Source organism: Pseudorca crassidens, chromosome 18, assembly GCF_039906515.1.
Source record: "Pseudorca crassidens isolate mPseCra1 chromosome 18, mPseCra1.hap1, whole genome shotgun sequence".
Lineage (NCBI taxonomy): Eukaryota > Metazoa > Chordata > Mammalia > Artiodactyla > Delphinidae > Pseudorca > Pseudorca crassidens.
Genome location: NC_090313.1, coordinates 67,919,458 through 67,947,336, shown reverse-complemented (window position 1 = coordinate 67,947,336; position 27,879 = coordinate 67,919,458). Strand labels below are relative to the sequence as shown.

General features: G+C 41.4%; 1 protein-coding gene across 3 annotated transcripts; it reads left to right on the top strand.

Annotated features, from left to right (window-relative positions):
• On the top strand, window positions 1-27,879 carry SERTM1 (serine rich and transmembrane domain containing 1). 3 transcript variants are annotated; one of them, XR_010936924.1, is made up of 3 exons: window positions 1-585; window positions 2,400-2,465; window positions 15,844-17,121. XR_010936924.1 is itself a non-coding variant. In XM_067713345.1 (3 exons), the coding sequence occupies exon 3, from the start codon at window positions 25,164-25,166 to the stop codon at window positions 25,485-25,487; it is 324 nt and encodes a 107-aa protein (XP_067569446.1). In that variant the 5' UTR covers window positions 73-585; window positions 2,400-2,465; window positions 24,987-25,163; the 3' UTR covers window positions 25,488-27,879. The 3 variants fall into 3 exon arrangements, 2 of the variants coding, with proteins under 2 accessions (XP_067569446.1, XP_067569447.1); XM_067713345.1 differs by lacking the exon at window positions 15,844-17,121 and adding an exon at window positions 24,987-27,879 and having other exon boundaries at window positions 73-585; XM_067713346.1 differs by lacking the exons at window positions 2,400-2,465; window positions 15,844-17,121 and adding an exon at window positions 24,987-27,879 and having other exon boundaries at window positions 73-585.

The following is a 27,879-nucleotide window of genomic DNA, read 5'->3' as shown; positions in this document are numbered from 1 at the left end:
GTCTGAGGCGAGGCCCACAGGACCGGGCGAGGGCCCCAAACAGCTCAGAGCTGGGCTTGCTGTGATGCACCTGGACTCGTGGTTTGGACTGGGTGCTGCGCGGACTCATAAAAGATAAGAGGAGAAGAAACTTGGCAGGAAGTAGATGCTTTTGCCTGCAGAGAGAGGTCCTTGAGTCCCCAAGGAAACTGCGTCCCCTCCCTCAATACACACGCGCGCACAAAAGTTGAGGGCACACCTGCCTTCCCCAGATGGGGCTCCCTGTGCAAACGCCTCCTCCTCCTCCAGGATTTTCCAACGCCGGCGCAAGCTCCTCCCTCGCCCGAGCGGGGCTCCAGTCCTAGCCCCAAGCGCCCGCCCGAGCGGCGGCCGGGAGTGGGTCCCGCTCGCCGTCATTGGCTGTGCGGCTGGGGGCGGAAGGAAGACTTTGGCTGCGCCCGCCGCCCCAGTGAGCCCCACATTCCCGCGGACGGCTTCGCGGGCGCGGATCGGCGGGACCCGGACGCCAGCGAGGAGGTCGGCGCAGCCCGGTCCCACCCCGAGCGCGGGAGCCGGCGGGGCAGATCAGCGCGTCCCTATTGGCAGGTCAGTGAGGGGCTCCCAACGCCGCCCGTGAGCAGTCGCAGGGGAGTGGGCGCCGGGGACACCCCGGAAGGGGGCTCGCCCTCTGCCACGGGCGCCCTGTCTCCTCCCGTGGGGCGGCCTCGGGTCGCGGAGGCTCCGCTCCCTCCTGAGCCGCCTCGCAAACTCTCCCCGGCTCTCAGCGGTTTGGCTCCTTGCTCTGGACACCCCCGAATCTGTCCCCTTCGTGCCGGCTACATCCTTACTGCCGGCTAGCAGCCTCCGCTGCCCGGCTCTCCCTGTTCTCGGGGTGACTTCGTGGGGCTACAGTGGGACGCAATGTCCTTGGTCCCGGGATGACCCGCTTCTGTCCCGGACGCACGGAGCCGGGGAGGTCTGCCCTCGCGTCTGCCGCTGCAGAGGTTGATTGATTTCCCTGTGCAAGTGCAGACAGTTCTGCACTTTGCGGAGCGTGTCTCTAGGTGCATTCTGATTATTCCTGCCTTTGTGGTGTGTGCGGTCACGCTTGTGTTTGGCGCCTACCTGGATTTCTGGGGTCATCCGTCCCTTCCTGGGGACTCGCTGCTCACACACGGACAGCCGCTTTGTACCTTACCTTGCTCGCGTGAGTCTTTTCACCTGTCTCCGGCGGCTCCGAATCCGGTTAAGTTCTACCTGGCGCAGAACATCCTGGCGTTCCCCAGCCGTGGTTTCCCGAGCTCTTGGTTGTAGGAAAACGCACCAGCTACCTTTCCCTTTTCCGTGATCTGATGAGACGCTGGAATCCTTCGTTTCCCTGCCGAGGTGCATTCATCATGGGCAAATTGTTTGAGTTCTAATTGAGGAGGGAGGTGTGTGATGTGCCGTCCTGCGGGGAGTAGAAGGACCCCTTCATTCACAGAAACATCTTGTTGAGTACCAGACCAGGTTAGCGGGCTGCACCTGCTCGCTTTCCACCGCCAGACGCCTGGGGCCCCGTTGGTCCCAGTTTTGGTGTCAGACTCCAGAGACAGGGTCCGTTTCCTATTGTCCTTCGTTTCCTCTGCCCGTTAAATTTCCTTCGGAAAATTCTCTGCTGAAGTATTAAGCACTTGGGTGGTTCTTTGCGGGGGATAATAGGATCCGATGGCTGCATGACGTCTCAAAGCCATTGCATTTGGTTCAGTCCAGACACCAGGTGCAAAGGGCGGGAAATAAGCAGCGATTAGGTCCTGGGCAAGTCCCAGGCCGACCCGAGGGACCATGCCTCAAGATCTTTCTTCTCAGGTGCTTTTCACTTTAGATTTTTCAGATTCATTGTCAGACAATTGCCTACCAACGGGAGAAGAGTCAAGATAAGCAATACTCTTCTTCAAAGGTTTACCTCGTAATGCAGTCTTGCAGCCCAATGCATCCTTGAAAAAAAGAAAAAAAAAAAGCAGTATTTAGCCTGTATTTTAGCTTATTCGTGAACTAGCTCCTAGACATGCTTAAATATGTTTTGTGACTAAACTGCTTTATTTTGCTAAGTATAAAGGCATTTTGCCCCACTCTCACGCCCCGCCACTTACACCCTTTATAATCAGCACGTAGCTCATAGGTAACGTGAACGGGCTCTTGAAGCGTGTGTTAGTGAGACTGTCTCGCATTGACACCACCCCACAGAGCACATCCCAGTAACCTTCAAATGCTGGGCATTGTGGGGATGGGGAACCATTTGCCAACCTCTGAAGTATTCTGGGAATAGTGAGTTCCAGAAAATGGGTGGGGTATTCCATTTTTGTGTTTGTGTTTGAAGTTTATTATTTATTTGGCTTATTTATTTATTTTTTTTACTATTTTTGATTCCTCTACGTAAGGCAAAGTGCTTGAAGAGCTTCACCACACACACATTTACGGTTCTCATTAAAGAAGCCTCACATAAGGTAAGATCCATTCTGTTCTCCCTGCTGTTGGTTAGTTCAATTCAACAGATTTTACTGGATGTCTGTGATGTAAAGAGATAAATAACGGTATGCTGGTGTGTGGCTTCAAATCTATCAGAAGGTTTATTTGCAGGCTTCCTGAGTTTCTTTTTTATTTTTCTTTTTTAATGAGGGCAGATGAAGGATGACAGAGCTGATTGGTGAGAATGATTAATCACACTAATCATTAAGTAAACTTGGAGTCATACATTTTTCCTAAGAATGAAAGATTAAGCCATCACAGGCAAAATTCTCTGATTTGGCCTCTACTCTAGATCAAGTCTCAGCCCATTTGATAATATTTCTTCTCTGGGCTTACTCTTCTCCCTGTGCTTGTAAAGTCTGTAGAATTTATATTTAACTGTTTTATATTTAAATATTTTTTAAAGATTTACTTAGTTATTAGGGAAAAGCAAAAAGTAAAATTATGGCTGAATTTTTGTGTTTTGCTCATTTGGGTATTTTAAATAGTAATTTAAGAACCTGGAAAATTATGAAAAAGCCTTTGACATCAGGCACTGGTGTAGGTCCCACTTGCCTGGCTCCTGGCACCCATGAACCATTCAGTAAATATTTGTTAAATGAAACTAGAAGCCAAAAAGTAGTGTGGCAGAAGAATTTTCTTCAAATAGATATATACGGAACATATTGTATAATTACATTACTACATTAATACAAAGCATCACAGACTTAACTTTTATAGGCTATTTCATTATTGTTCATAATGACAACTAACAAAACAATAAAGCCTTCAAGTTAGTTAATGGAATTAGGGAACCCAACAGAGAGGAAGCTCAAATTAAGTGCCTGAGTTGGCAGGATTCCTTTTAGCTAACAGATGTACCTACAGAAATCAAGCCAGAGGCCTGATTTGATTCAGTAGTCCATGATACCCACATGTGGACTAGCCTTTGACACAGAACTGGGAAGTCCATCTGTGCATCCACTGTCTTTGCAGGTCCAGGGTAGCAGGCTACCGAGCCACATTCTAGGGCCTCGTCACCTCTGATTCTGATTTGTGGCAGATGTCTCTGTGGGAGAGAGCACTCTGAGATGCTCAGTCACGTGACACAGAATGCCTTCCTCAAGAGCTCCTTATGAATAGAATCCATGCTCGCACTTGCATTACCAGGAAATAGTTATTATTTAGTCTACACTAAGTTTTGACAACAACAACCACAAAAAAATGGAGATTCTGAGTAGTCAAGTAGCCATATACAATTTAACAGTATCTCTAAACACGACATGGCACAATCCAGCCAGAACAGTGTCAATATTTCAATCCTCTGAATTCATATCAGGAACAGGATAGACTGTCATTAATATTTCCTGAGTTCCTAACTTTTAAATGATTATTTATCAAGTTGTATTAAGATGGGAGATCAGTTGGTCCAGACTTATGATTTGTATTATGGGCTTGAACGTTGATGCTGATGCTGTTACAGGCAACAGTGAACAGGTCTGGAAATTGTTAGCCTATAACAGTTGTTAAAAATCGTGACTTAAGAAGGTAACAGCCCTGAATACAATTTTTGATGGGAAACAAAAGCATAGGTGGTTGTAAGAACCTGTTTCAGACTCAGAAAGACAGGAAGATGACTTAACCATAGTTAAAATACTAAAGTAATTCATTCAGGGAACATTTAACATATAGATTCCCTCCCCAGGGGTAGCCAAGACAGCAGCCTTCCTGATTCATTTGTCACGGTAGTCTAGTACTGATCAACAGTGCCTGGCTATCTATCAACTGTTGCCAATTAAGCTGGTTTTGTTCTTACTCGCTTTCACTTTTCCTATGACCAGGATTATAGCAGAGGGATTTATCTTCTCATTTCTTAAATAGAACATTCAGAACATGCTGTAAAATGCAACTGTAACAGAAAGTGCAGTCAAGTCCTACTGGGCAGGTTGACTTACTGGCCTCAGACTGAGAGTCTTAAACTTTGAAATAAAAGGTACATATGAATCATTTCAAAGGCTTGTGTTAAGTGTATACATTACAAAAAAAGAAGGAAGAGGAGGAAGAGAAAGAGTTCTGGGCTCAAAAATCAGTTATGTTTTCACTGCGTAAGCTATAATTAAATTTTATTTCTATTTCTTAATGAAAATGCCCATATTGTTTTTCTGATTAAAATTCAATTCATAGTCTTTGTACCAACATTCAGATACAGACATACACAAAATAGAATATGAACATACCCATAATATCACCCACTAACAAATCATATGTTAACAGCTTGGTGCATAACCTCTTATTTCCTTTAGTTTAGTTTAGTCTGGTTTGGTTTGATTTTGCATGCCTCTAAAATTGTGGACGCAGTGTAGTAGCAGTGGCCGTGATAGTAGTTTTTTTTTTTTTTTTTACAAAAACAGAATCATACTATGCACGAGTCTGAAGCTTACTTTTTGACTTTGCCATACATCTTTCCATGCTAGAACATATAATCCTTTTGATTACACCAGAATCCTCCATTTGTATGACTCTTCCATCATTCATTTAACAAATCCTTTACTCATGGTCATCTTGGTAGCTCCAATGTTTAGCTACAGCGTACATCTTTGTGCACGTGCATCTTAAATGTGTCTGATTTTTTCCCCATAGGGTAAATTATCAGAACTCATTATTTATATTATTAGCCTATATGCCATATATTTTTGGGTAAAAAAGGAAGCACTCAATAATTCATCCAACAAGTAGTAGATATTCCCCACTGTGACCCAGAGTGTCTTCTATATGCCCAACATTATTTTTTGCACTTAAATAACAATTTTTATTGCTGTTAAACATTCATAGAGAAAACACACAAGTCATAAGTACATAGTTTATGATTTATGTGTTCAACTTGAACACACTCATATAAATGGAATCCAGGTCAAAAATAAATATTTACCAATCCCCTCCTTTGTGCTCTTCATGTGCCTTGGCAACCAATTGATTATTCTAACAATTACTCACGAGAAAGTCCTTTGTGAGTTTGTTGACCTTGATTTTCATAGTCGAGTGCTAAATTATGGGAACTATGCCTTTAAGATTGACAGTGGAATATTGACTGATGCTTCTCAGACCTTCAAGGACTCCTCGTTGACAAAGTTGGCCTGGTTCAGCTGAATTAGTTTCCAAGATCCTTCATTCTGTCCTCTTATTACTTTATCATCCCTAGCAATTTTGGTCTTATATTTATCCATTCGATCCTGCTTGGCTCATATTTGGATTGATATGATAAACTTTCGATAACAAAAGAAACTGAGTAACTTGTTTTTCATTTGATTTCCTCTTGTTGGCCACCCAGCTCAGATGAGTATAGATGGATTTAGAGTTGGAAAAGGAATCCTGGGCTCTCAGTTTGTGGTTTCTGTCTCCAGCTGTCTCCTTCTGCCATCCTTTGTCTTAAGGAGTACAAATAATGACCTTCAAAATTTACTTAACTTTTGGAGACCTCAGTTTCTTGATTTTTAAGGACTTCCACCTTCTCAATTCTATGAAAAACGTTTTCCTTTAATGTTGTGGTTGTTGTTTCTTGTTTGGTTTTTGTTTTAGTATTGTTAGATTTGCTTTTTCATAGAGGAAAGTTAATATTGAGTGACTGTAAGGAGAGACGGAATGAGTTAGATACATGAAAAGTGTTTTAAGTTAGTTCCACAATGAATGAGAAGAGAAAATATTTGCTTCTTTTCTGTCCATGTGTTTTCATTCCTTGTGTTATTTTTCTAAGAAGCTGAGGTCTGGATCCGTTTCCGAGCACAATACTGCTGATACTGATCACTCTCAGGCTGAGCACAGTAGTGAGCACAATACTGATCACTGCTCACATCACCATGGCTGTGATCTAGATGAAGTGCTACTCAAAGTAGTTCACGCACCAGTGCCAGCCCTTGAATTGTTAATTACTCATTTACCATGAGAGATGGAACTTGAGTCAGAATATAAATCAAGTAAGGCACTAAGCACACTTTCTAGTTTAGATGGCTTTTTTGGTGGTAAGACCTTCTTGAAGAAGGAAGCAGTGCTTTGCAAGTTCCTCTTCTCACAAGGACTCATAACCCATATATTCCCGAGGGAGCCAAGTGGCTACTCTGAGTGGCATTGATCTCTAATGTGGGGCTTTGTAGTTAAATTGAGAAGTTTATAAAAATGTAAACATTTTCTCCTTCTGTACTGATTTTCTATTGAAATTGGGGTTTTTTTGAGGGGAGGGTGTGTTTATCCTTGAGATAGAGCGACTAACAGCACCATGGTACATGATGTTGCTGAATGCAGTAAATTATAATACCCTTCCCTACAATGATCAGCGTATTGTCCTTGACCCTTTTCATCTCCACAGACGAGCACAGGGACAGGTTGTGATTATAAGGGACTTGGTAATTTTCAAAGGATGGGATTATCATAGAATTTAACTTAACACTTTAAATAAAAAACAATGCATCTTACTTCCACATCCAGTCACATCTTCACTGACTCACTGTGGTAAACTCCCTTTCGATTTTTATTGTGCTCTTCAGAATACATTTGTTCCAACCACTCAGCTATGTTCATGATAATGTATTTCAGTATTAACAGCAGATTCCTCCATCCTTTCCTCAATTATCCTGGTGGACACTTGACTCAATAAAATCTTTGTTGAATATTGTTGAGAGACACAATCGTTTGATAAAAGTATGGTCAGAGTTTCCTCTAGAGCCTGGAACTATTAATTTTATTGCCATAACTAAAATATTTATAAATTTAGTGAGTGTGCATAATTTTTATTTACTATTGAATAATTACCCTTTGACTAATCAATATGAATACAAGATCATGTATTCATTCATTCATTCAATAAATATTATCATGCAACCAAAAACAGAACAAATAGGAACTACCTCTCCAAGAAGCTTCAAGTTTCATCATTCCTTTATCCTTTCAATCTTGCAAGCATCCAACAGATACTTATTGAGCATCTTTATACCAGAAACTGTGCTGAATCATGGATAGAAAGATGAATCCTTGGAGAGACCTTCAAGATGGAGAAGGAGTAAGATGTGGAGATCACCTTCCTCCCCACAGATACATCTACATGTGGAACAACTACAGAACACCTACTGAATGCTGGCAGAAGACCTCAGTCTTCCCAAAAGGCAAAAAACTCCCCACGTACCTGGGTAGGGCAAAAGAAAACAGAAAAAAACAGAGACAAAAGAATACGGACGGGACCTGCACCTCAGGGAGGGAGCTGTGAAGGAGGAAAGGTTTCCACACACTAGGAAGGCCCTTCACTGGGGGTGCCGTGGGGGGAAGCTTCGGAGCCATGGAGGAGAGCGCAGCAACAGGGGTGTGGAGGGCAAAGCGGAGAGATTCCCACACAGAGGATCGGTGCCAACCAGCACTCACCAGCCCGAGATGCTTGTCTGCTCACCCACCGGGGCGGGCAGGGGCTGGGAGCTGAGGCTCGGGCTTTGGAGGTCAGATCCCAGTTAAAGGACTGGAGTTGGCTGTGTGAACACAGCCTGAAGGGGGCTAGTGCGCCACAGCTAGCCGGGAGGGAGTCTGGGAAAAGTCAGGAACTGCCTAAGAGGCAAGAGACCATTGTTTCGGGTGTGCGAGGAGAGGGGATTTAGAGCACCGCCTAAACAAGCTCCAGAGAGGGGCGCGAGCCACGGCTATCAGCGCGGACCCCAGAGACAGGCATGAGACGCTAAGGCTGCTGCTGCCGCCACCAAGAAGCCTGTGTGCAAGCACAGGTCACTCTCCACACCTCCCCTCCGGGAGTCTGTGCAGCCCGCCACTGCCAGGGTCCCGTGATCCAGTGACAACTTCTCTGGGAGAACGCACGGCATGCCTCAGGCTGGTGCAGTGTCACACCAGCCTCTGCCGCCACAGGCTTGCCCCGAACTCCGTACCCCTCCCTCCCCCCGGCCTGAGTGAGCCACAGCCCCCGAATCAGCTGCTCCTTTTTTTCTTTCTTTTTTTAAAATTAGGTTATGTGAAATCTTTGTTGTTTTTTTTTTGTTGTTGTCTTGTTTTTGCGGTACGCGGGCCTCTCACTGTTGTGGCCTCTCCTGCCGCGGAGCACAGGCTCCGGACGCGCAGGCTCAGCGGCCACGGCTCACGGGCCCAGCCGCTCCGCGGCACGTGGGATCTTCCCGCACCGGGGCACGAACCCGTGTCTCCTGCATCGGCAGGCGGACTCTCAACCACTGCGCCACCAGGGAAGCCCAAAATCTTTGTTTTTAATGTAGGCACTTATCACTATAAACTTCCCTCTTACTACTGCTTTTGCTGTGTACTTTTTTTTTTTTTTAATTAATTATTTATTTATTTTTGGCTATGTTGGGTCTTCGTTTCTGTGCGAGGGCTTTCTCTAGTTGCGGCGAGCGGGGGCCACTCTTCATCGCAGTGCGCGGGCCTCTCTTGTTGCGGAGCACAAGCTCCAGATGCCCAGGCTCAGTAGTTGTGGCTCACGGGCCTAGTAGCTCCGCGGCATGTGGGATCTTCCCAGACCAGGGCTCAAATCCGTGTCCCCTGCATTGGCAGGCAGATTCTCAACCACTGCGCCACCACGGAAGCCCCAGCTGCTCCTTTAACCCCATCCTGTCTGGGCGCAGAACAGACGCCCTCAGGCAGCAGCAGAACAGACGCCCTCAGCCTCAGGAGCAGCGGATTAAATCTCCACAATCAACTTGATGTACCCTGCATCTCTGGAATACCTAAATAGACAACAAATCATCCCAAAATCGAGGTGGTGGACTTTGGGAGCAACTGTAGACTTGGGGTTTGCTTTCTGCACCTAATTTGTTTCTGGTTATATGTTTATCTTAGTTTAATATTTAGAGTTTATTATCACTGGTAGATTTGTTTATTGATTTGGTTGCTCTTTTCCTTTTTTTATATATATATAGATATATTTTTCCTTTTTCTCTTTTTGTGAGTATATATGTGTATGCTTCTTTGTGTGATTTTGTCTGTATAGCTTTGCTTTTACCATTTGTCCTAGGGTTCTGTCTGTCCTTTTTTTTTTTTTAGTATAGTTTTTAGTGCTTGTTATCATTGGTGGACTTGTTTTTTGGTTTGGTTGCTCTCTTCTTTCTTTCCTTTTTTTATTAATTTTTAATTTTTTTATTTTTAATACTTTAAAAAATTTTATTTTAATAACTTTTATTTTATTGTATTTTTTTTTCTTTCTTTATTTTTTTCTTCCTTTTCTTCTGAGCCACGTGGCTGACAGGGTCTTGGTGCTCTGGCTGGGTGTCAGGCCTGAGCCGTTGACGTGGGAGAGCTGAGTTCAGGACATTGGTCCACCAGAGACCTCCCGGCTCCACATAATATCAAACAGTGAAAGCTCTCCCAGAGATCTCCATCTCAATGCTAAGACCCAGCTCCACTCAACAAATAGCACGCTACAGTGCTGGACACCCTATGCCAAACAACTAGCAAGACAGGAACACAGCCCCACCCATTAGCAGAGAGGCTGCCTAAAATCATAATAAGGTCACAGACTCCACAAAAACACACCACCAGACCCAGTCCTGCCCACCAGAAAGACAAGATCCAGCCTCATCCACCAGAACACAGGCACCAGTCCCTTCCACCAGGAAGCCTACACAACCCACTGAACCAACCTTAGCCACTGGGAGCAGACACCAAAAACAACGGGAAATATGAAGCTGCAGACTGCAAAAAGGAGACCCCAAACACAGTAAGTAAAGGAAAATGAGAAGACAGAGAAACACACAGCAGATGATGGAGCAAGGTTAAAAACCCACCAGACCAAACAAATGAAGAGGAAATAGGCAGTCTATCTGAAAAAGAATTCAGAGTAATGAGAGTAAAGATGATCTAAAATCTTGGAAACAGAATGGAGAAAATACAAGAAACATTTAACAAGGAACTAAAAGAACTAAAGAGCAAACAAACAATGATGAACAACAAAATAAATGAAATTTAAAATTCGCTAGAAGGAATCAATAGCAGAGTAACTGAGGCAGAAGAACGAATAAGTGATCTGAAAGATAAAAGAGTGGAAATAACTACCGCACAGCAGAATAAAGAAATAAGAATGAAAAGAATTGACAAAAGTCTCAGAGACCTCTGGGACAACATTAAAAGCACCAACGTTCGAATTATAGGGGTCCCCGAAGAAGAAGAGAAAAAGAAAGGGACTGAGAAAATATTTGAGGAGATTATAGCTGAAAAATTCCCTAATATGGGGAAAAAAATAGTCAATCAAGTCCAGGAAGCGCAGAGAGTCCCATACAGGACAAATCCAAGGAGAAACACACCAAGACACATATTAATCAAACTACCAAAAATTAAATACAAAGAAAAAATATTAAAAGCAGCAGGAGAAAAACAACAAATAACATACAAGGGCATCCCCATAAGCTTAACAGCTGATCTTTCAGTAGAAGCTCTGCAAGCCAGAGGGAGTGGCAGGACATATTTAAAGTGATGAAAGGGAAAAACCTACAACCAAGATTACCCAGCAACGATCTCACTCAGATTTGACAGAGAAATTAAAACCTTTACAGACAAGCAAAAGCTAAGAGAATTCAGCACCAACAAACTAGCTTTACAACAAATGCTAAAGGAACTTCTCTAGGCAGGAAACACAAGAGAAGGAAAAGACCTACAATAACAAACCCAAAACAATTAAGAAAATGGTAATAGGAACATACATATCGATAACTACCTTAAATGTAAATGGATTGAATGCTCCAACCAAAAGACATAGACTGGCTGAATGTATACAAAAAAAGACCCATATATATGCTGTCTACAAGAGACCCACTTCAGACCTAGAGACACATACAGACTGAACCTGAGGGGATGGAAAAAGCTATTCCATGCAAATGGAAATCAGAAGAAAGCTGGAGTAGCAATTCTCATATCAAACAAAATAGACTTTAAAATAAAGACTATTACAAGAGACAAAGAAGGACACTACATAATGATCAAGGGATCAATCCAAGAAGAAGATATAACAATTGTAAATATTTATGCACCCAACATAGGAGCACCTCAGTACATAAGGCAAATGCTAACAGCCATAGAAGGGGAAATTGACAGTAACACAATAATAGTAGGGGACTTTAACACCCCACTTTCACCAATGGACAGATTATCCAAAATGAAAATAAATAAGGAAACACAAGCTTTAAATGATACATTAAACAAGATGCACTTAATTGATATTTATAGGACATTCCAACCAAAAACAACAGAATACACTTTCTTCTCAAGTGCTCATGGAACATTCTCCAGGATAGATCATATCTTGGATCACAAATCAAGCCTTGGTAAATTTAAGAAAATTGAAATCGTATGAAGTATCTTTTCCGACCACAATGCTATGAGACTAGATATCAATTACAGGAAAAAAATCTGTGAAAAATACAAACACAGGGCTTCCCTGGTGGTGCAGTGGTTGAGAGTCCACCTGCCGATGCAGGGGACGCGGGTTCATGCCCTGGTCCGGGAGGATCCCACATGCTGCGGAGTGGCTGGGCCCGTGGGCCATGGCTGCTGGGCCTGTGCATCCGGAGCCTGTGCTCTGCAACAGGAGAGGCCGCAGCAGTGAGAGGCCCACGTACCGCAAAAGAAAACAACAAGAAAACCAAAAACAAAAATACAAACACATTGAGGCTAAACAATACATTACTAAATAACCAAGAGGTCACTTTAGAAATCAAAGAGGAAATCAAAAAATACCTAGAAACAAATGACAATGAAAACACGACAACCCAAAACCTATGGGATGCAGCAAAAGCAGTTCTAAGAGGGAAGGTTATAGCAATACAATCTTACCTCAAGAAACAAGAAACATCTCAAATTAACAACCTAACCTTACACTTAAAGCAATTAGAGAAAGAAGAATTAAAAAACCCCAAAGTTAGCAGGAGGAAAGAAATCATAAAGACAGATCAGAAATAAATGAAAAAGAAATGAAGGAAACAATAGCAAAGATCAATAAAACTAAAAGCTGCTTCTTTGAGAAGATAAACAAAATTGATAAACCATTAGTCAGACTCATCAAGAAAAAAAGGGAGAAGACAGAAATCAATAGAATTAGAAATGGAAAAGGAGAAGTAACAACTGACACTGCTGAAATACAAAGGATCATGAGAGATTACTACAAGCAACTCTATGCCAATAAAATGGACAACCTGGAAGAAATGGACAAATTCTTAGAAAAGCACAACCTTCTGAGACTGAACCAGGAAGAAATAGAAAATATAAACAGACCAATCCCAAGCACTGAAATTGAGACTGTGATTAAAAATCTTCCAACAAACAAAAGCCCAGGACCAGACAGCTTCACAGGCAAATTCTATCAAACATTTAGGGAAGAGCTAACACCTATCCTTCTCAAACTCTTCCAAAATATAGCAGAGGGAGGAACACTCCCAAACTCATTCTACGAGGCCACCATCACCCTGATACCAAAACCAGACAAAGATGTCACAAAAAAGAAAACTAAATGCCAATATCACTGATAAACATATATGCAAAAATCCTCAACAAAATACTAGCAAACAGAATCTAACAGCACATTAAAAGGACCATAAACCATGATCAAGTGGGGTTTATCCCAGGAATGCAAGGATTCTTCAATATATGCAAATCAATCAATGTGATGAAACATATTAACAAGTTGAAGGAGAAAAACCATATCATCATCTCAGTAGACACAGAAAAAGCTTTCCACAAAATTCAACAGCCATTTATGATAAAACCCCTCCAGAAAGTAGGCATAGAGGGCACTTAACTCAACATAATACTGACAGAAGCTGGCTTGAACTCACAGTTATTGCAGCAGAGGGAAGGGATATGGCAAATCTCACATGAAGTCTTACATTTTCTACCCAGAAGTGACATGTCACTTTTCCCCAAATTTTATTGGTCAAAACAAGTCATGTGGCCACCCTCATTTCAGAGGGGGTGGAAACACGCAGCCCTACAACATACCTGGACAGAGGGAAGAATGGCAGAAACATGTGAACATCACCAAGGACCATAGGTCTCAAATTTATCCCTCTTTTACCTCCAACCTCCCCAGAGAGAAGAAATGTAATGAACATAAAATTTGGAGACATAGGGATATAGATTTGAATGCCAGTCCTGCTTCTATGTGGCTGGGTAGCCTTGGGCAAGCTTTTAAATTCTCTGATCCTTAATTTTCTCATTGGTTAAAGAAAGGTGAGGGATAATAATAACTAGAGTAGAGAGCTGTGAAGATTAAAGAATATACACCTGCACCATGTACACACACACACACACACACACACACACACAAACTAGTATATGCTTTTATTTAATACATATTGGCTGCTGTCATTCATTTTGTTGTTGTTTCTCCAAACTAGTTTGTCTGGACATTCCTTCTCCTACGCAAGCATCCCAGGTCCACCTTTCCCTGCCTGTCATGTTCTGTTTCCATTCCACAATGATTTGGGGATGCTCCCACCATCCCCTCCCCTCTACTTCCTATCACTCTTCTGGCATGATGTGCCCCCCTACATCCCAGGGCACATGACTGAAATAAAAGAGGACTTAGATGTAAGAGCAGTGAGTGATGTGTGAACGTGTGTTTCTGACCAAGGCTATTCCTACAATTGGATAAAAAGCACAGGGCACACAACCTTAAATGGTAAGGTGAAGAGCTCAACCCTGATAAAGGGCAAAGCCAAAGTCTGTTAAATCTTGTATAAGATACTCATGATTTCCATGAGTAAAACCATATTTATTTATATTTTTTAAAAGAAAGTGTAACTCTTTTATATAGGTCATCAGTGTAGCAGTCTGTTTTCTATAAATAATTACTCATTATTTTCCAATTTGACCTCCTTGCATTTTTAAGTTGAAATACATTCTGGGAGAATCTGAGCCTACACTTGTTTACTTCATCCATATTGTCTTTGACAGATTCTGGTCTTGAGTTGTTATCTCATATGACAACAGGCTGCTGGGGACTTGATTTCCTCCCACACTTGATAGCTTGCCATGTCATTTTGTTCCATGTTACAAGGAACATGTAGACATTCTCTTTGTTAGCCAGACTTTTGAGTTCATTGTGCTGCCTGAGAGAGAAGGAGAGGGAGAGGGAGAGAGAGGGGGTGGGGGTGGGGGAGAGAGAGAGAGAGAGAGAGAGAGAGAGAGAGAGAGAGAGAGGATGCATGAGAGAATATTAAGGCAAGCTCTGCTGCTCTGTTCACACAAAGGATTAGCAGGACGGTGGGAAGTCCCACATGGGAACTTGCTTTCCTGATAAAGGACACAATGTCCTCTTTTCTGTCTTCTGCCTTCCCTGGTAAACCTGGATGTCCTGGTAGAAGAGTAATTTCAAACCATGAGAGAGCACTTTGTCTCCTTATAGGGTTGGTGTTTTATGTAACCTCTGCCTAAAATCTGACTCATCTGGTACTTATCAATATAGGATACCTAGCTAGAGCCTCAGTCATATGATTGCTGATGACTGATGAAAAGCACTGTTAATATCAATGCTCCATATTTTCTTTTCATTTGCAGCTGCATTTTGTGACAACTAGATTTTCTTAAAATTGTTTATTGGCTCCTATTTCAAAAGATACTGGACCCTGGACTGTAAGAGAGTTCATGTGGTTGGGTTTAGCCTCTTGCCACACTAGAGGATTCACCCAAACCAGGGCAGTCAGAGGTGGTTGCTAGTTTAAGAGTTGTAAGGAGTGTGAGTTCTTTAATCTGCTGAACTTGGTGTTTGAAGACTGTTTGGCACTTACTGCCTAAATCAAGTCTCCCACTTGTACTGTGTTTATTTGCTGCTGTTGTTTCCTTCGGGCCCTGTGTGGAAGCTGGAGCTCACTGTCTATTGGGGGATCTCAGTGAGCTTCCCCAGAGTCCACCTACACATTAGTCCTCATTAGAAGACAACTCTCTCTCGAACCTTGAGGGAATTTTGCTAAGTGAAATAAGTCAAACCAAGAAAGACAAATACCACACGATCTCACTTATATGTGGAATCTAAGGAAACCGAAAACAAAAAAAAACAAGCTCATAGATAGAACAGACTGGAGGGGGTAGGGTGTGTGTGAAATGGGTGAAGGCGGTCAAAAGGTACAAATTTCCAGTTATAAAATAAATAAGTCATGGGGATATAACATACAGTATGGTGACTATAGTTAATAACACTGCATTGTATATTTGAAGTTGTTAAGACGGTAGATCTTAAAAGTCCTCACCGCAAGGAAGAAAATGTAACTATGGATGGTGGCAGATGTTGACTTACTGTGGTGATCATTTTGCAGTATACAAATGTCAAGTCATTATGTTGTACACCCCAAACTAATACAATGTTATATGTCAATTATATCTCAATTTTTTAAAAAGAAAGAAAACTACTCTCTCTTGACTCAAGATGACTCCAAAGCCCCTCCCTTTGACTGGGTATTTAAACTGCAAGAAAGATATCCTTGACTTCCTCTGAAGATGACTGATGATGTAAGATGAACATAACTGGATCCCATTGATCCTGGAGGCCCAGACTGAGATTCAGACCAGTGGATGGTGGCAGAGTGAAGTCATAAGCAAGGCTGGATGGCCAGTCACCATTCCTGGTCTTCAGGCAGCATCTCCCACCACCATGGATCCAGTTCCCTTGGGCATATTAAACTTCCTCTAACTTATTCTCTGATGCTTCACCTCCTGTACCTGTGGATTAGTGGGCATGATGGTAGCAGCAAATATTTGAACTTCTCCAATGCCCATTGAAGAATCAAGCTTAATCAGTGTATTTCTTTAGAAGCTTCTAACATTTTGGCTGACTTACTGCGTATTATACTAAGCATATTTCTTAATATCCTTGGGGATAAATCATTTTTCCCCAAGTCGTATGTAGAAAAACTCCAATCCTACTGAAAAGTTGCAAGAATAATAACAATGGACACCTATATCCTTTAACTAGACTAATCAGTTATTAACATTTTAACACATTTGCTTTATCATCTTTTCTTTCTGTATGTATATGTGTATGTGTACTTATTTTTTTATTTTGGCTGAACCATTTGAGGGTTAGCTGCTGAAACTGTGACACTTCATAGTTACATACTTTGAACATGTACTTCCTAATAACAAGAACATTCTCCTGTATCACACTTAGGAAATTTAATATTGATATAATGCAATTATCCAATGTACAGTCTATGTCCAGATTTCCCCCGTTATCCTAATAATGTCCTTTATAACAATGTTGTTTTTTCTTTTAATTAGTCCAAGGATCTTTCATCACATTAGAAGATAAATCTTGAAATCTGCATCCTACTTTTTCTTCTCTGATTATTCAGCTGACTACTAAATAATGTAATATGGCCAAAACTGTATGTAACCAGAACTTAGCCTGCCTAAGCTGCCGATTACTAAGCATTATTCTTTTTAAACATACATTTCACTATGGAAAGCATCATCATATGTTGACTGCCAGCCATGGAAGAATGAGAGAACTTATTTAGCAAAATTCATATGTATGAATTATGCTAAGCACTGGACTAATATCCAGAAGGGATGGGCAACGTATACACTATGTAATCAACTAAGGTTCTATTTGTAGTTGTATTATGAGGGACGATGGTTCATTATTTCAAGTAAACACTATGCCTTGGTTAAAAATGTCATCATGTAGACGACTCCATGAGCTTGAGTCCCCACTGGGAAATGCAAGACTTAAAACCCTTATACATACTTGTCATATTCCAATCCATTTCTAAGGAATAGGCTACAAAACATCTTAGTTTAAACAAATACATGACTATAGTTGTCAATAGAGAAATATAAATAGTGGCCTGTTTCATTAATTTGCTAATACTGAAGTTCTTTTTAGACAACCTATGTCATCACTTTTTTTTTTTCCAAATTGTACCTGTACATGTTATTTTATAGATAGAGAATGGTTATTAGTTTTTGGCATATTCTTAAGTGCAAAATTAGAGAAGTGGATATATTAGATAATTTATGTTCTTCTCTTCCATATGCCTCAATTCTCAAGATATTTTAAGTGGAAATTAAGTTTGGGGTTTAAGTTATGGAGTGAATGAAACACTTACTATAGATCCATTCTTATGCTGAAAATTTACAAGACGAATATTTACAAGAGAACATACACAAAACAATAGACATTTACAGAAACATACACAAACAGAAAGGTTTTCACTGAACACATTAACCTGGATGCCAATGGGAGATGAAGGGAAATGGAGTGAGGAATTCAGAGAAAGAGGGATCAGTGGTGACAATTAGCCACAAACAGAGGAATATGTATTTAAAGAGGGAGGTAACAGTAGAAACAAGAAAAGAAGGAGTGGCATTTGTCGGGAGTCGTACAAGCTCTCTTATTTTTTCTTATACTGTGTGGCACCAGTGGCCCATGGCTGCCCGCTTCTGAGGAGTCTGCTTAAATTTAGGGTGGACTTCATCAAATGCTTATAGAAAACCCACATTTCCAAGCTCTTCCCTGTTTCCTTAGAGCAGCTTTAGAGGCACCCAAAGGCCTCTGGAGCGTGAGAGAGTAGACTGGGGGATACCTTGTGGTCTACCTATAAAGGTTTCAAAAAAAGAGTTATGACAATCACAAAATTAAGTTTACAAGAACAAAATCTTTCCATGTATCATATTCTATAAGGAGACTGTTAAGAGCATTTCCTGATTGGACAAAAACTATATTTGATACAAATTATTTTAACTGTGGAGACAGAATGAAAGACAATGGAAAAGGAAGAAATGCCATTCTCCAACCAGAGCATGGTTGAATGAGAATTTTCAAAAACATGTCTAGTATAATTAAAAATAAGCAAGCTTTTGTGTATACTAATGCTATAATTTAACCAATTCTAGCTGCTCCAAGAATAAAGAGTATTTTTTCTTACTACTCTTCTAAAATATTAGAAATGATCCAAGCTGAGTGGAGGGAGAGAACTGAACCCAAAAGTCCTCATTAAAAATGCTGTAACATCTTGAAAGGTTGATCTTTCTTCTTAACCATCTTTCTTCACACTGATTCATTTCAACCTTGCCTATGATCTTCAAGTCATTATTTCTTTGGCTGTTTGTTTTTTTCTCTAAATCAAGTGTTTAGCCAATAGCCTTTTCTCCTCCTCCCTAAAGATGACTTTCATTGTTTTGCTACTTCTTAACCAGTTCATGCTTCCTTCAACCTTTAAGTTGCCACTTTTCTCATTTTGGTTTAGACTAAGTGTGTTAACCAAGATGGGTCCAGTTTCCCCAAAGCACAGGACAGAGCCCTCCTTGGTCTTTTCTAGACATCATAAAAGAATCATGAAAAATATTATGCCTAGAACTGGTTTTATATTTGACCTTTTTATCCAGAAAATTATCCACTTAAACTCTTTTTCTAAGGGAGTATCATTTTAAAATAATTATTCTTAATAAGGCAGTGATTTGGACATAAAATCTTCACAAGAAATTCAGATACAGCAAAAATTTATTAAGAATAATAGTTTGATTTCCCCAGGAAAACACTGCTATATAAATGCAAGGGAAGTCATATCTATCAATATAATTACTTTTTAGGCTATACAAAGATAAGATGGTCAAAACAGTTACATTCCCTTCTGAAATACTTTCTGGTGTTTTTTTTTTTTTTTTTTTTTTTAGTAGCTTTACTCAGTCTACACTGTTTTGCATGTCAAGAAATGTATATTCTGAATGTCTGTGGACTATACGTTATGTGGATAACTAACTTTTAAAAATGAGGACAAAATAATTAGTCTAACAGAAAAGTATTCTGAATATAATATAATTTAATTATTTTGCTGAGCCTGAGGCTAATCCAGAGAGATAAAAGTCATCACCAAGGGCTTCCCTGGTGGCGCAGTGGTTGAGAGTCCGCCTGCCGATGCAGGGGACACGGGTTCGTGCCCCGGTCCGGGAAGATCCCACATGCCGCGGAGCGGCTGCGCCCGTGAGCCATGGCCGCTGAGCCTGCGCGTCCGGAGCCTGTGCTCTGCAACGGGAGAGGCCGCAGCGGTGAGAGGCCCGCGTATGGCAAAAAAAAAAAAAAAAAAAAGTCATCACCAAGGTAAAGAGAATTAATAAGAGATTGGACTGAATCCAAAGCCACCTAATGACCTACCCTAGAGATTGACTTTTAACATAAATCACAGATACCAAGCTGTTACTTTGCCATTTCTTTAATTTTCACCAAAGTACCATAAAAAAGTTCTGATTATATTTTCTGATCATTCTTTGGAACCCCAGATAAAGATGACTGTTCATTTTAATTTTTTTGGCTGCCATTGTCCAGTCTAGACCATGAATTCCAGGGCTTATTCAGAATCTTCATCTCTCCACACTTCTTTTCATGAGATGGTTCTCGAACCCTATGAGATAGCAGATAGACTCAGTTTTTTTTTTTTTTTTTTTTTGCGGTATGCGGGCCTCTCACTGTTGTGGCCTCTCCCGTTGCGGAGCACAGGCTCTGGACGCGCAGGCTTAGCGGCCATGGCTCACAGGCCCAGCCACTCCGCAGCATGTGGGATCTTCCCGGACCAGGGCACGAACCCGTGTCCTCTGCATCGGCAGGCGGACTCTCAACCACTGCGCCACCAGGGAAGCCCTAGACTCAGTTTTTTTTCTTTACTTGCTTTTGCTTTTTATTGCGCTGATACTGGGAATCACAGTGAGATTCTACTCATTTTCAAACAAAATTCTTCTCTCAAAGCGTTGTATTGATTAAGTAGGAGCAGTTCTCAAATAGGCGAATATATGGATGGATTTAATCAGCTCTGAATAAGCTTAGTAGTAAGATAATAAACTTTATTTTCACTATTGCAAGCCCAGGGGTAAGTGCTGCCATTGACTGCTGGTCAAGATTTACCTTTAGAGAAGAGTGAGTGGCTAGTCTGTATTGTCAGCACCAATCTTCTCTCACCTAGCACAACCTAAAAGGCCACTAGGCAAAGAGAAAGTGTTAAGGGAAAAGATAATCATGCAAATTGTAAAGGAAAGCTCAAGGTCTTGTATAAAATATTTAACATTTAACAAGGTCTTGTATAAACATGCTGTTTTCTAAGTAGAACTAAAAGCAGCTGTGCTCAGATGTGACAAATTCCCTTCTAGATTCTGGAGATGATAGTTTCTGTATTCTACAGAGAAAGAAACCCAGTTTATCATCTAAAACTATTCATTACGTTATACTGTTAAATTTTACATTTGTAGACCAGAAAAAGCCTTTACCATATCACATTAATACTTTATCAAATCGTTGCTAATGGTTTGGGAGAACACCTTTTGGAGAATGACACAGCAGGGCGTGATAAGGATGAAATGTTGATTTGACATCATAACAGCTAGGGGACTCTTTGAATAATGTCTGCAAGGGAACAAAGCAGCTTGTCCCAGTTTTCCACAACAAAAAAAACTTTCAAAGAGTTGTTATTCACATAGAAATGTATTTAAATAAAGGCCAGAAACTCAAGAGATTGCTGTGACAGGTTTGAGGTTGACTGTAGGCAGAGTTTTATACACGTTGCATTGTAGAAGTCAAGGCCCTGGCAGAGGCTCTGCCCACAGACAGGCTGGCGGCCAGGGGTCTGGAGATGCTTAGGTGAGAGAACTCAAGAGTTGAGGGCCTGTCAGCTCTTCTTCCTTTTACCAAGTAGCAAGGTACACACTAGAGAGTATGCTTTGTTCCTCCAAAACTTTACAGCCCTAATCACCCCATGGGAAGGAAAGCTTCCATTCTTTCAGAGGAGTCACAGTGGCTGGGCGCTGAGTGACATGGAAGCAGAGACCCACCCCCACCCCCCGCCAAGGTCTGACTTATCCGTGCGGTCCCTCCATCTCCCAACCCGCTGGGCTCACGGTGAGATTATAGTCAGTCCTTGCTCACTTCAGGAGGTGACTGCCTTTTGTAGATTTCTCCTCAGCACAGTTCTTTATTCCAAGAGACAAAGGGAAAGCTGGCTGACCATGAACTTAAACATATCCACAGATCTTCATTTATAAAATTGTGATCTCACTGTCTCATTTTCCTTTCTCAAAAATCACTTTCTGAGAATGGCTCAGAAAAAAAGCATCACAATCCCCACATGGCTTTAGGTGCTACCTGAAATGAGAGTCTGCTGTCGCTGCCCCTAGATAGGTCAAGGCTATGCATTTAAGATGAAGTCACTTTCTTCTTTCCTTTGAACCCAATCTGTTTGGAAGAAACAGCCCAAAAAGCAGCATCCTGAAACACACTTGTTTGATTTTGTTTCCACAGTACCTCCTTGGGCCTCATTCACACAGTCCCAGTGCCTAAACACACACAATTTTGATCGTCCTCAGCATTAAACATAGATTGTCAAAACAGTCACCAGAGAGAAAGAAGATTTATCAATTTTTAAAACATCTATAAGAAAATGAGAACTAATGTCATCAAATTAAAATGATTTCTAACACTGCATATGCTCTAGTGTTTCATAGTAGAAAAGTGAAATGAAATTCGTATATCTGTCATTTTAAATTAAGAAGTATTCAGGAAGTAATATTAAATCTAAAGTATTGGGGGAGGATGTTTAGAGAAGTTACTTAATTGTGAAATGTCAAATAAGGACACAAGGTTTCATCTATTGATTCCTACCATCTTCCAATGTCACTTGGAAGATCAGATGCTTTCCCCAAATCTTAACCTCATTTGCTATAAACTATTCCATAGACATTTGAGGCTCACAAGTGGGCTTTTGTCTGAAAGAAGATGATCTTCAGGATGTGAAAAGTGCTCTTGGAATATTTACACTGTAAAGAGATACCTTTGTTTTAGCAAGTGGTCTGGCAGCCAGTTGTGAGCCCTGCCATTGAATTGCCAGTGACATTATCTGTGCCTCCAACCCCACCTCCAGAAAATTATACAGTTCTGGGTAGCGAAGGTGGTTTTAGAAAAATCAGCCAATTCCAGCTGAATCGATGACCTGCACGTGTCAGAATTATTGGACTAGCAGAGACCTGGAAGTTCCTCTAGTCTTTCTAGGCATCGAGAAAGAACTGTCTACCAGCCCTTTACTTGGATGGCCTTTTATCATTTTCAAAGTATGATTTTGGACACGGTATCACATCCTAACTTAGGATCTCGTGGAGAGGTAGGAAAGGTGTCATTGGACAAATGGGAAAACTGAAATATCAAGACTGAACTGTGAGCTTGTTCAAAATAAGTGGCAGGTGGGAACTAATTACCTGAGTCTTGTCATTTTCTCTTCCTACCATATTTGAGGAAACTAAGAATGCTGTTCAGGCATGGGTTCTTGTCAGTCCTCTGTCGCTGACTAGCTGTGAACCCTGAGTAAATCACAATTTCTTTGCTGATCAGTTTCTTCATCTGCAAAGTGGGAATAATAATTTCTGCTCTACCTCCCTTACAAACTAGTTTGTGTGAGGAGCAACATAAAATGCACAGCCCCTACCTTCTTGCCCATTCCAGAAAAAGAGTATGTAAAATCATTACTACCAAACGGTAGGAAAATTGAGACCGGATGGTATAAAGGGTGAGGATGGGCAGAGCTGAAAGTCCTGGCTTATCTTCTAATTAGATACATTTCTTTTGTCAAATCGATCAGCTTCTTTGTTCCCAGTTTCCTCAGGTAGACTTAAGAGGTCTTACCAAAACATCTTGAAGATTTCTTTTGATCCAGCCCATGAGATTCTTTCCTAGTTTTCTTGCCTATACGTCATGCTGTCTCTGAGATGCTGCTGTTTTCCCCTAAAGCATTTATGTGCTGTACGAGACAAGGTATTGCCAGATCACTGTGACACATTTGCAGTCCCACCACGATTCTCTCTCTCCCTCTCTCTTTCTAAGGGTTGTTAGGAGCCTGTAGCAGACTTAGTGGAATTAAAATCAGCAGGCAAAGTGTAATGAGGACTAGGAGTCAAATTATTTTAGGAAGCGCTAGAACTGCCCGTGGCCCCCTCTGAGGAGCCACTAAGATGAGTAGCCTGCTTGACTGCCGACAGGGCAGCCCTCTCAGGAGGGTCCCCTCCTTCCCAGGGATCATTAGTGCCACTCAGCCACAGCCACAGCGGCCACTGTCAGCCCCTCAAGGAATCAGCCACTTAATTAGATTTGGGGAACGGAAGGGAAAGGCAAGTTTTCAAGGTAAAATGCAGGGCAGAGGTTACGGAAAGGGAAAGCCAGGGCAGAGTGGATATTTTCGCATTAGCGTTTCCCTACATCCGATGCAAGGAAATTGGAAATTTACAAAAAAATGATCTAATGCCATAAAGAGCTAGGAAGAGCATCTTTTCTGGATTTGAGGAAAGACAGTCATCCATCGGGAGGGATCATTCTTCCTCAGGCTGCCTCCCTCGCCCCCGCACAAACTAGGCAGAAGCTGGCTATGACTTCCCCAGTCACGGACGCGAGGGTGTCAGAGACACACGGCACCCGCCCCCACGCCTGGAGCCTGCAGAATCATGCTCTGCCCCAGGGCTATCTGCCTGATTCAGTCCACTTTGTTTCCAGTGTTCCTCATAGGGACCCCGTGAGGAGGGGGAACATGGCCAAGAGCATTTCTTTCTCAGCACCCATTCACACACACACACACACACACACAGACACACACACACACACACACCACACCACATACACACAAACACCCACAACCCACACACAGTAAACTCATTTTGGCCCAATCTTAACAATTTACAAAGTGCTTCCCTGTCTATTATCTTGATCCCTGCATAACACAGTGAGGGAATGGGGCAGGTACTATATACCATTTTACAGATGAGAATAGTGAAGCTCAGAAAATGTAGGCAATTTGCCCAACTTCCCAAAGATAAAGGAGAATTCAGGCCTCAAACTTAAATCTCTTGACAGCAAAGCTAGTACTCTTTCTACCATTCAGAGGAAATCAAACCTTTATTCTTCTAAGTTAATCTAAAGGTTTTTTACTGAATGCCTAACATATGCAGAACAAAGTACAGAGGTAGACCTAAAAGAAAAGAACTACGTAGAAATGGCCCCCAAGCTCAAGAAGATATATTTTTATAAACAAATTAGCAAATTATGAAAAGCAAACTTACATATGCAGTGATTCTCCTAAGCATACTAGAAGGAAATACTGGTCTGGAATTATGCTAGTGGGCTGGAGAGTGCGGGGAATTCATTTTCTGGAGGAGGAAGGTTTGGAGCTAACTTTTGGGGTCCTATTCTCAGAGCATGCACTTGGAGCATCTGTTGAAATCTCAGCAGATGGAACGTATCAGAAATATATTTTCCTTTTTATTTCCTTTTTAGTTCCTTGCAGAAACCTGGCACCTAGGGTACTGTGGAGATCAGATAAAAGTGCATTTTTATATCATCATTTGTAATAGAAAGACAGAAACATTACTTGTTCCTGGGGAAATTATTTCATTCTTTTCCCTCCCTGGTTGATTTTATAATTAAGCCTTTGCTGAAATGAAAACTGGAAGTGAGATTCAAATGTAAATTTTTCTGAATAATGCACTCAGTTGTTTTGGTTTTTTTGTCTTTGTTTTTGCAGTGATGGACACCTGATACCCTGCTGCCTTTGCTTGGAAACTGAGTTTTGCTGTACTGATTTAACCACCCGCAATGTTTGCTGATGCTATCATGACAAAAAGAATGCTGATTCTGTCCCTGTTGACCCCTGTGTGAAACGGCTTTTCATATACTGTGCATTCTTTGACCTTCCATAAAGATGTCTGAACCTGACTCTTCATCTGTATTCTCGGGGAGTATGGAGAATGGAACTTTCCTCGAGCTATTTCCCACATCCCTGTCCACATCGGTGGACCCGTCCTCAGGCCACCTGTCAAATGTCTACATCTATGTGTCCATATTCCTCAGCCTGTTAGCCTTCCTGCTTCTACTTTTAATCATTGCCCTCCAGAGGCTCAAAAATATCATCTCCTCCAGTTCCTCCTACCCGGAGTATCCAAGCGACGCTGGAAGTTCTTTCACCAACTTGGAAGTCTGCAGTATTTCCTCGCAAAGGTCCACTTTTTCAAACCTTTCCTCCTGAAGAAAATGTAAGAATCCTTCAATGCTGCGGCCCTCGGGGAGTTTTCCCTCGGGAAGTGTCGCATGAAGTACGTGCCTCAGGAAAGAAACGCCCATTTTGTTCTTTTCCACTGATTAGACCCAGTTCTCCTTCTCCTTCAGCCCTGATTTCTTTTCCTGTTCATGATGCTTTTCATTGTGAATGTCGGAGTTGATGCTGACAGAAATGCATGCAAGGTGCAGAATTTCACCCAGACTGCTTGGTGAATCTGGGACTGCCTTCTTCTCAGTGGGTCAGGCCACCCTGTTGGACACCTGAGGCAGAACTCACCTGAGGCGGCCTAGCAGAGGATGCTGGATCAGGGCTCTGCACTTGGCTTCTCTTACAAAACCGTAAAATCAACGGACTCAGCAGAAACTGGCTAAGTGAAGTCTGAGCAATGTGGAAGATACTATCCATATTTAAAAGATAAAGTGGAAACACCAATTTAAAAAAAAAGACTCAATTTAGATTTCATGTATAACATCTCTAAAACCGGGGACAAAAATATTTTAAATGTTTTCTAAATCACATTTATTGATGAATTAAGTCATATGTGGAAAAGTTCTGGAAGACTTTAACTTTTAATAGCAAGAAAAATATGTGTTATAATGCCATTTGTAATGTATTTCTGCCTCTTGGGTTTTTACCTACTTATGTTATAGTCATAATGCCCCTAACATGGTGGAATTCTTTGTGATAATTGCTGTTGCTATTACTAAGAGAAGCGCCAGAACAGACACCAGGACGTTTATTTTATATCTGTAATTCCCATCAATGGAATCACACATATGGAAAATACTAATTTAGTTGTATTTTGTACAGTAATAACTCCTCGCAGTTGTATATGTTCCTTTATTCAGTTTCACAGTCTTTATAAGTTTAGTGCAGAATTATAGTAAGACTCCAAGATGTCAGATGTTTGTTCACTCTTATTAGGTTGCAAAACTTAGAAGACTCAATAGCTAATATCCATGTTATTATATACTCCATGCACGTTACAGGTCTCTGATAACTTGTTGTTGTGTGTTAACATAATACTCTACGTTAGGATTCCAGAATGTGGATTTATGTTTAAAATTGTAAACACTCACATTGGGTAGCTGCTGGGAGCTTAGTGATCCTGGGGCTGCCATACTGTGGTCAGCCAAGCACACCTGAACTCAGGCTTTGTCCATGAAATGAGCCACACACCTGAACATAGACATGGAATATGGAGGGAATCAAGCTGCCCCTAAAAAACTAACAAAGCAAGCAAACTATGGCTTCTTAAGAGTAAGAATTTTAATTTAATTTTTAAAATAAATGGTCCACGGTGTAAACACTGAATGTATTCAGCCTACGAAGCCCACTGCATCAACATGCCCCTGTCTGCCCATGGCAACTGGATCCTTCCTGTCCAAAACATTTACTAATCTTAAGTGGTGGGCCTTCAACCCACCCTTTGGTGTGGTTGTGTGGAATCTCCATCCAGAACTGGGATGGGATGAAGAATCTGCCATTTTCACAGGGTCTATCTTTGTCATTCTAAAATGCTGAGAGAAATGCGGATCGGTAAGTGAGGATCAGAAGGTTTTTTTTTTTTTTAAATCCATAAGCCTCACTTAAATCAGACCACATTGAAAGGTTTATATATATCAAAAATGTCCTCAAACACCATAAGACCTGCACAGAGTTGCTGCCCTAAAATGTATAATTAGTGAAAATTTTGCCTTTGCTGTCATTTAAAGCATGGCAGTGTGTTAGAATGTTATTATGTAGTATAAATGCTGGACCAGAAAAACTCTGCTATTTTAGACCATTATAGCATTCTGTGTGTGTATATGTGTGTGTGTGTGTGTGTTTTTGTGTGTCTGTACACAACACATTCTCAGAATATATAATATATATATTCACACACTCCCAATTAAGAGTTGTGTGAAAGCTGCACAGGATTACAGAGGCATCTATATTCACTTTTGCTCTTTGATTAATCTTGTGCTATTTTGGTTACCAAGGAAGAAAGGACTTGGATGAACTGATTTTAAAAAATAAAGGAGCAAATTTGCCACACAACAGTACAATCTTAGTATGATCTGTTCTAAGGGGTAACTTTATACTCTTTCCTTCTGGAAGAGATCTAAAGGCTTCTAAAAGTAAAACTAACATTTTTTTTTTTAATTTGCAGTCACAAACACCCCTCCCCCTCCCCCTGCCATGATGTTTCTAGCTCTCAAGGTTAACTAGAGTGATTGGAAGCAACATTCAAAGATGTAAAACAGGATTTGTCATTCCCAGCTTGTCAGGATAACAGATTGTACAACTTGAGATGAATTTGTGTTAAGAAGTTCAGAAAGGTTGGAAGACTGGTTTATAAATAAAGAAATCAAGCCCA

Coding starts and splice junctions, on each gene's coding strand:
- SERTM1 (XM_067713346.1), top strand. CDS start 25,164: ATGTCTGAACCTGACTCTTCATCTGTATTCTCGGGGAGTATGGAGAAT.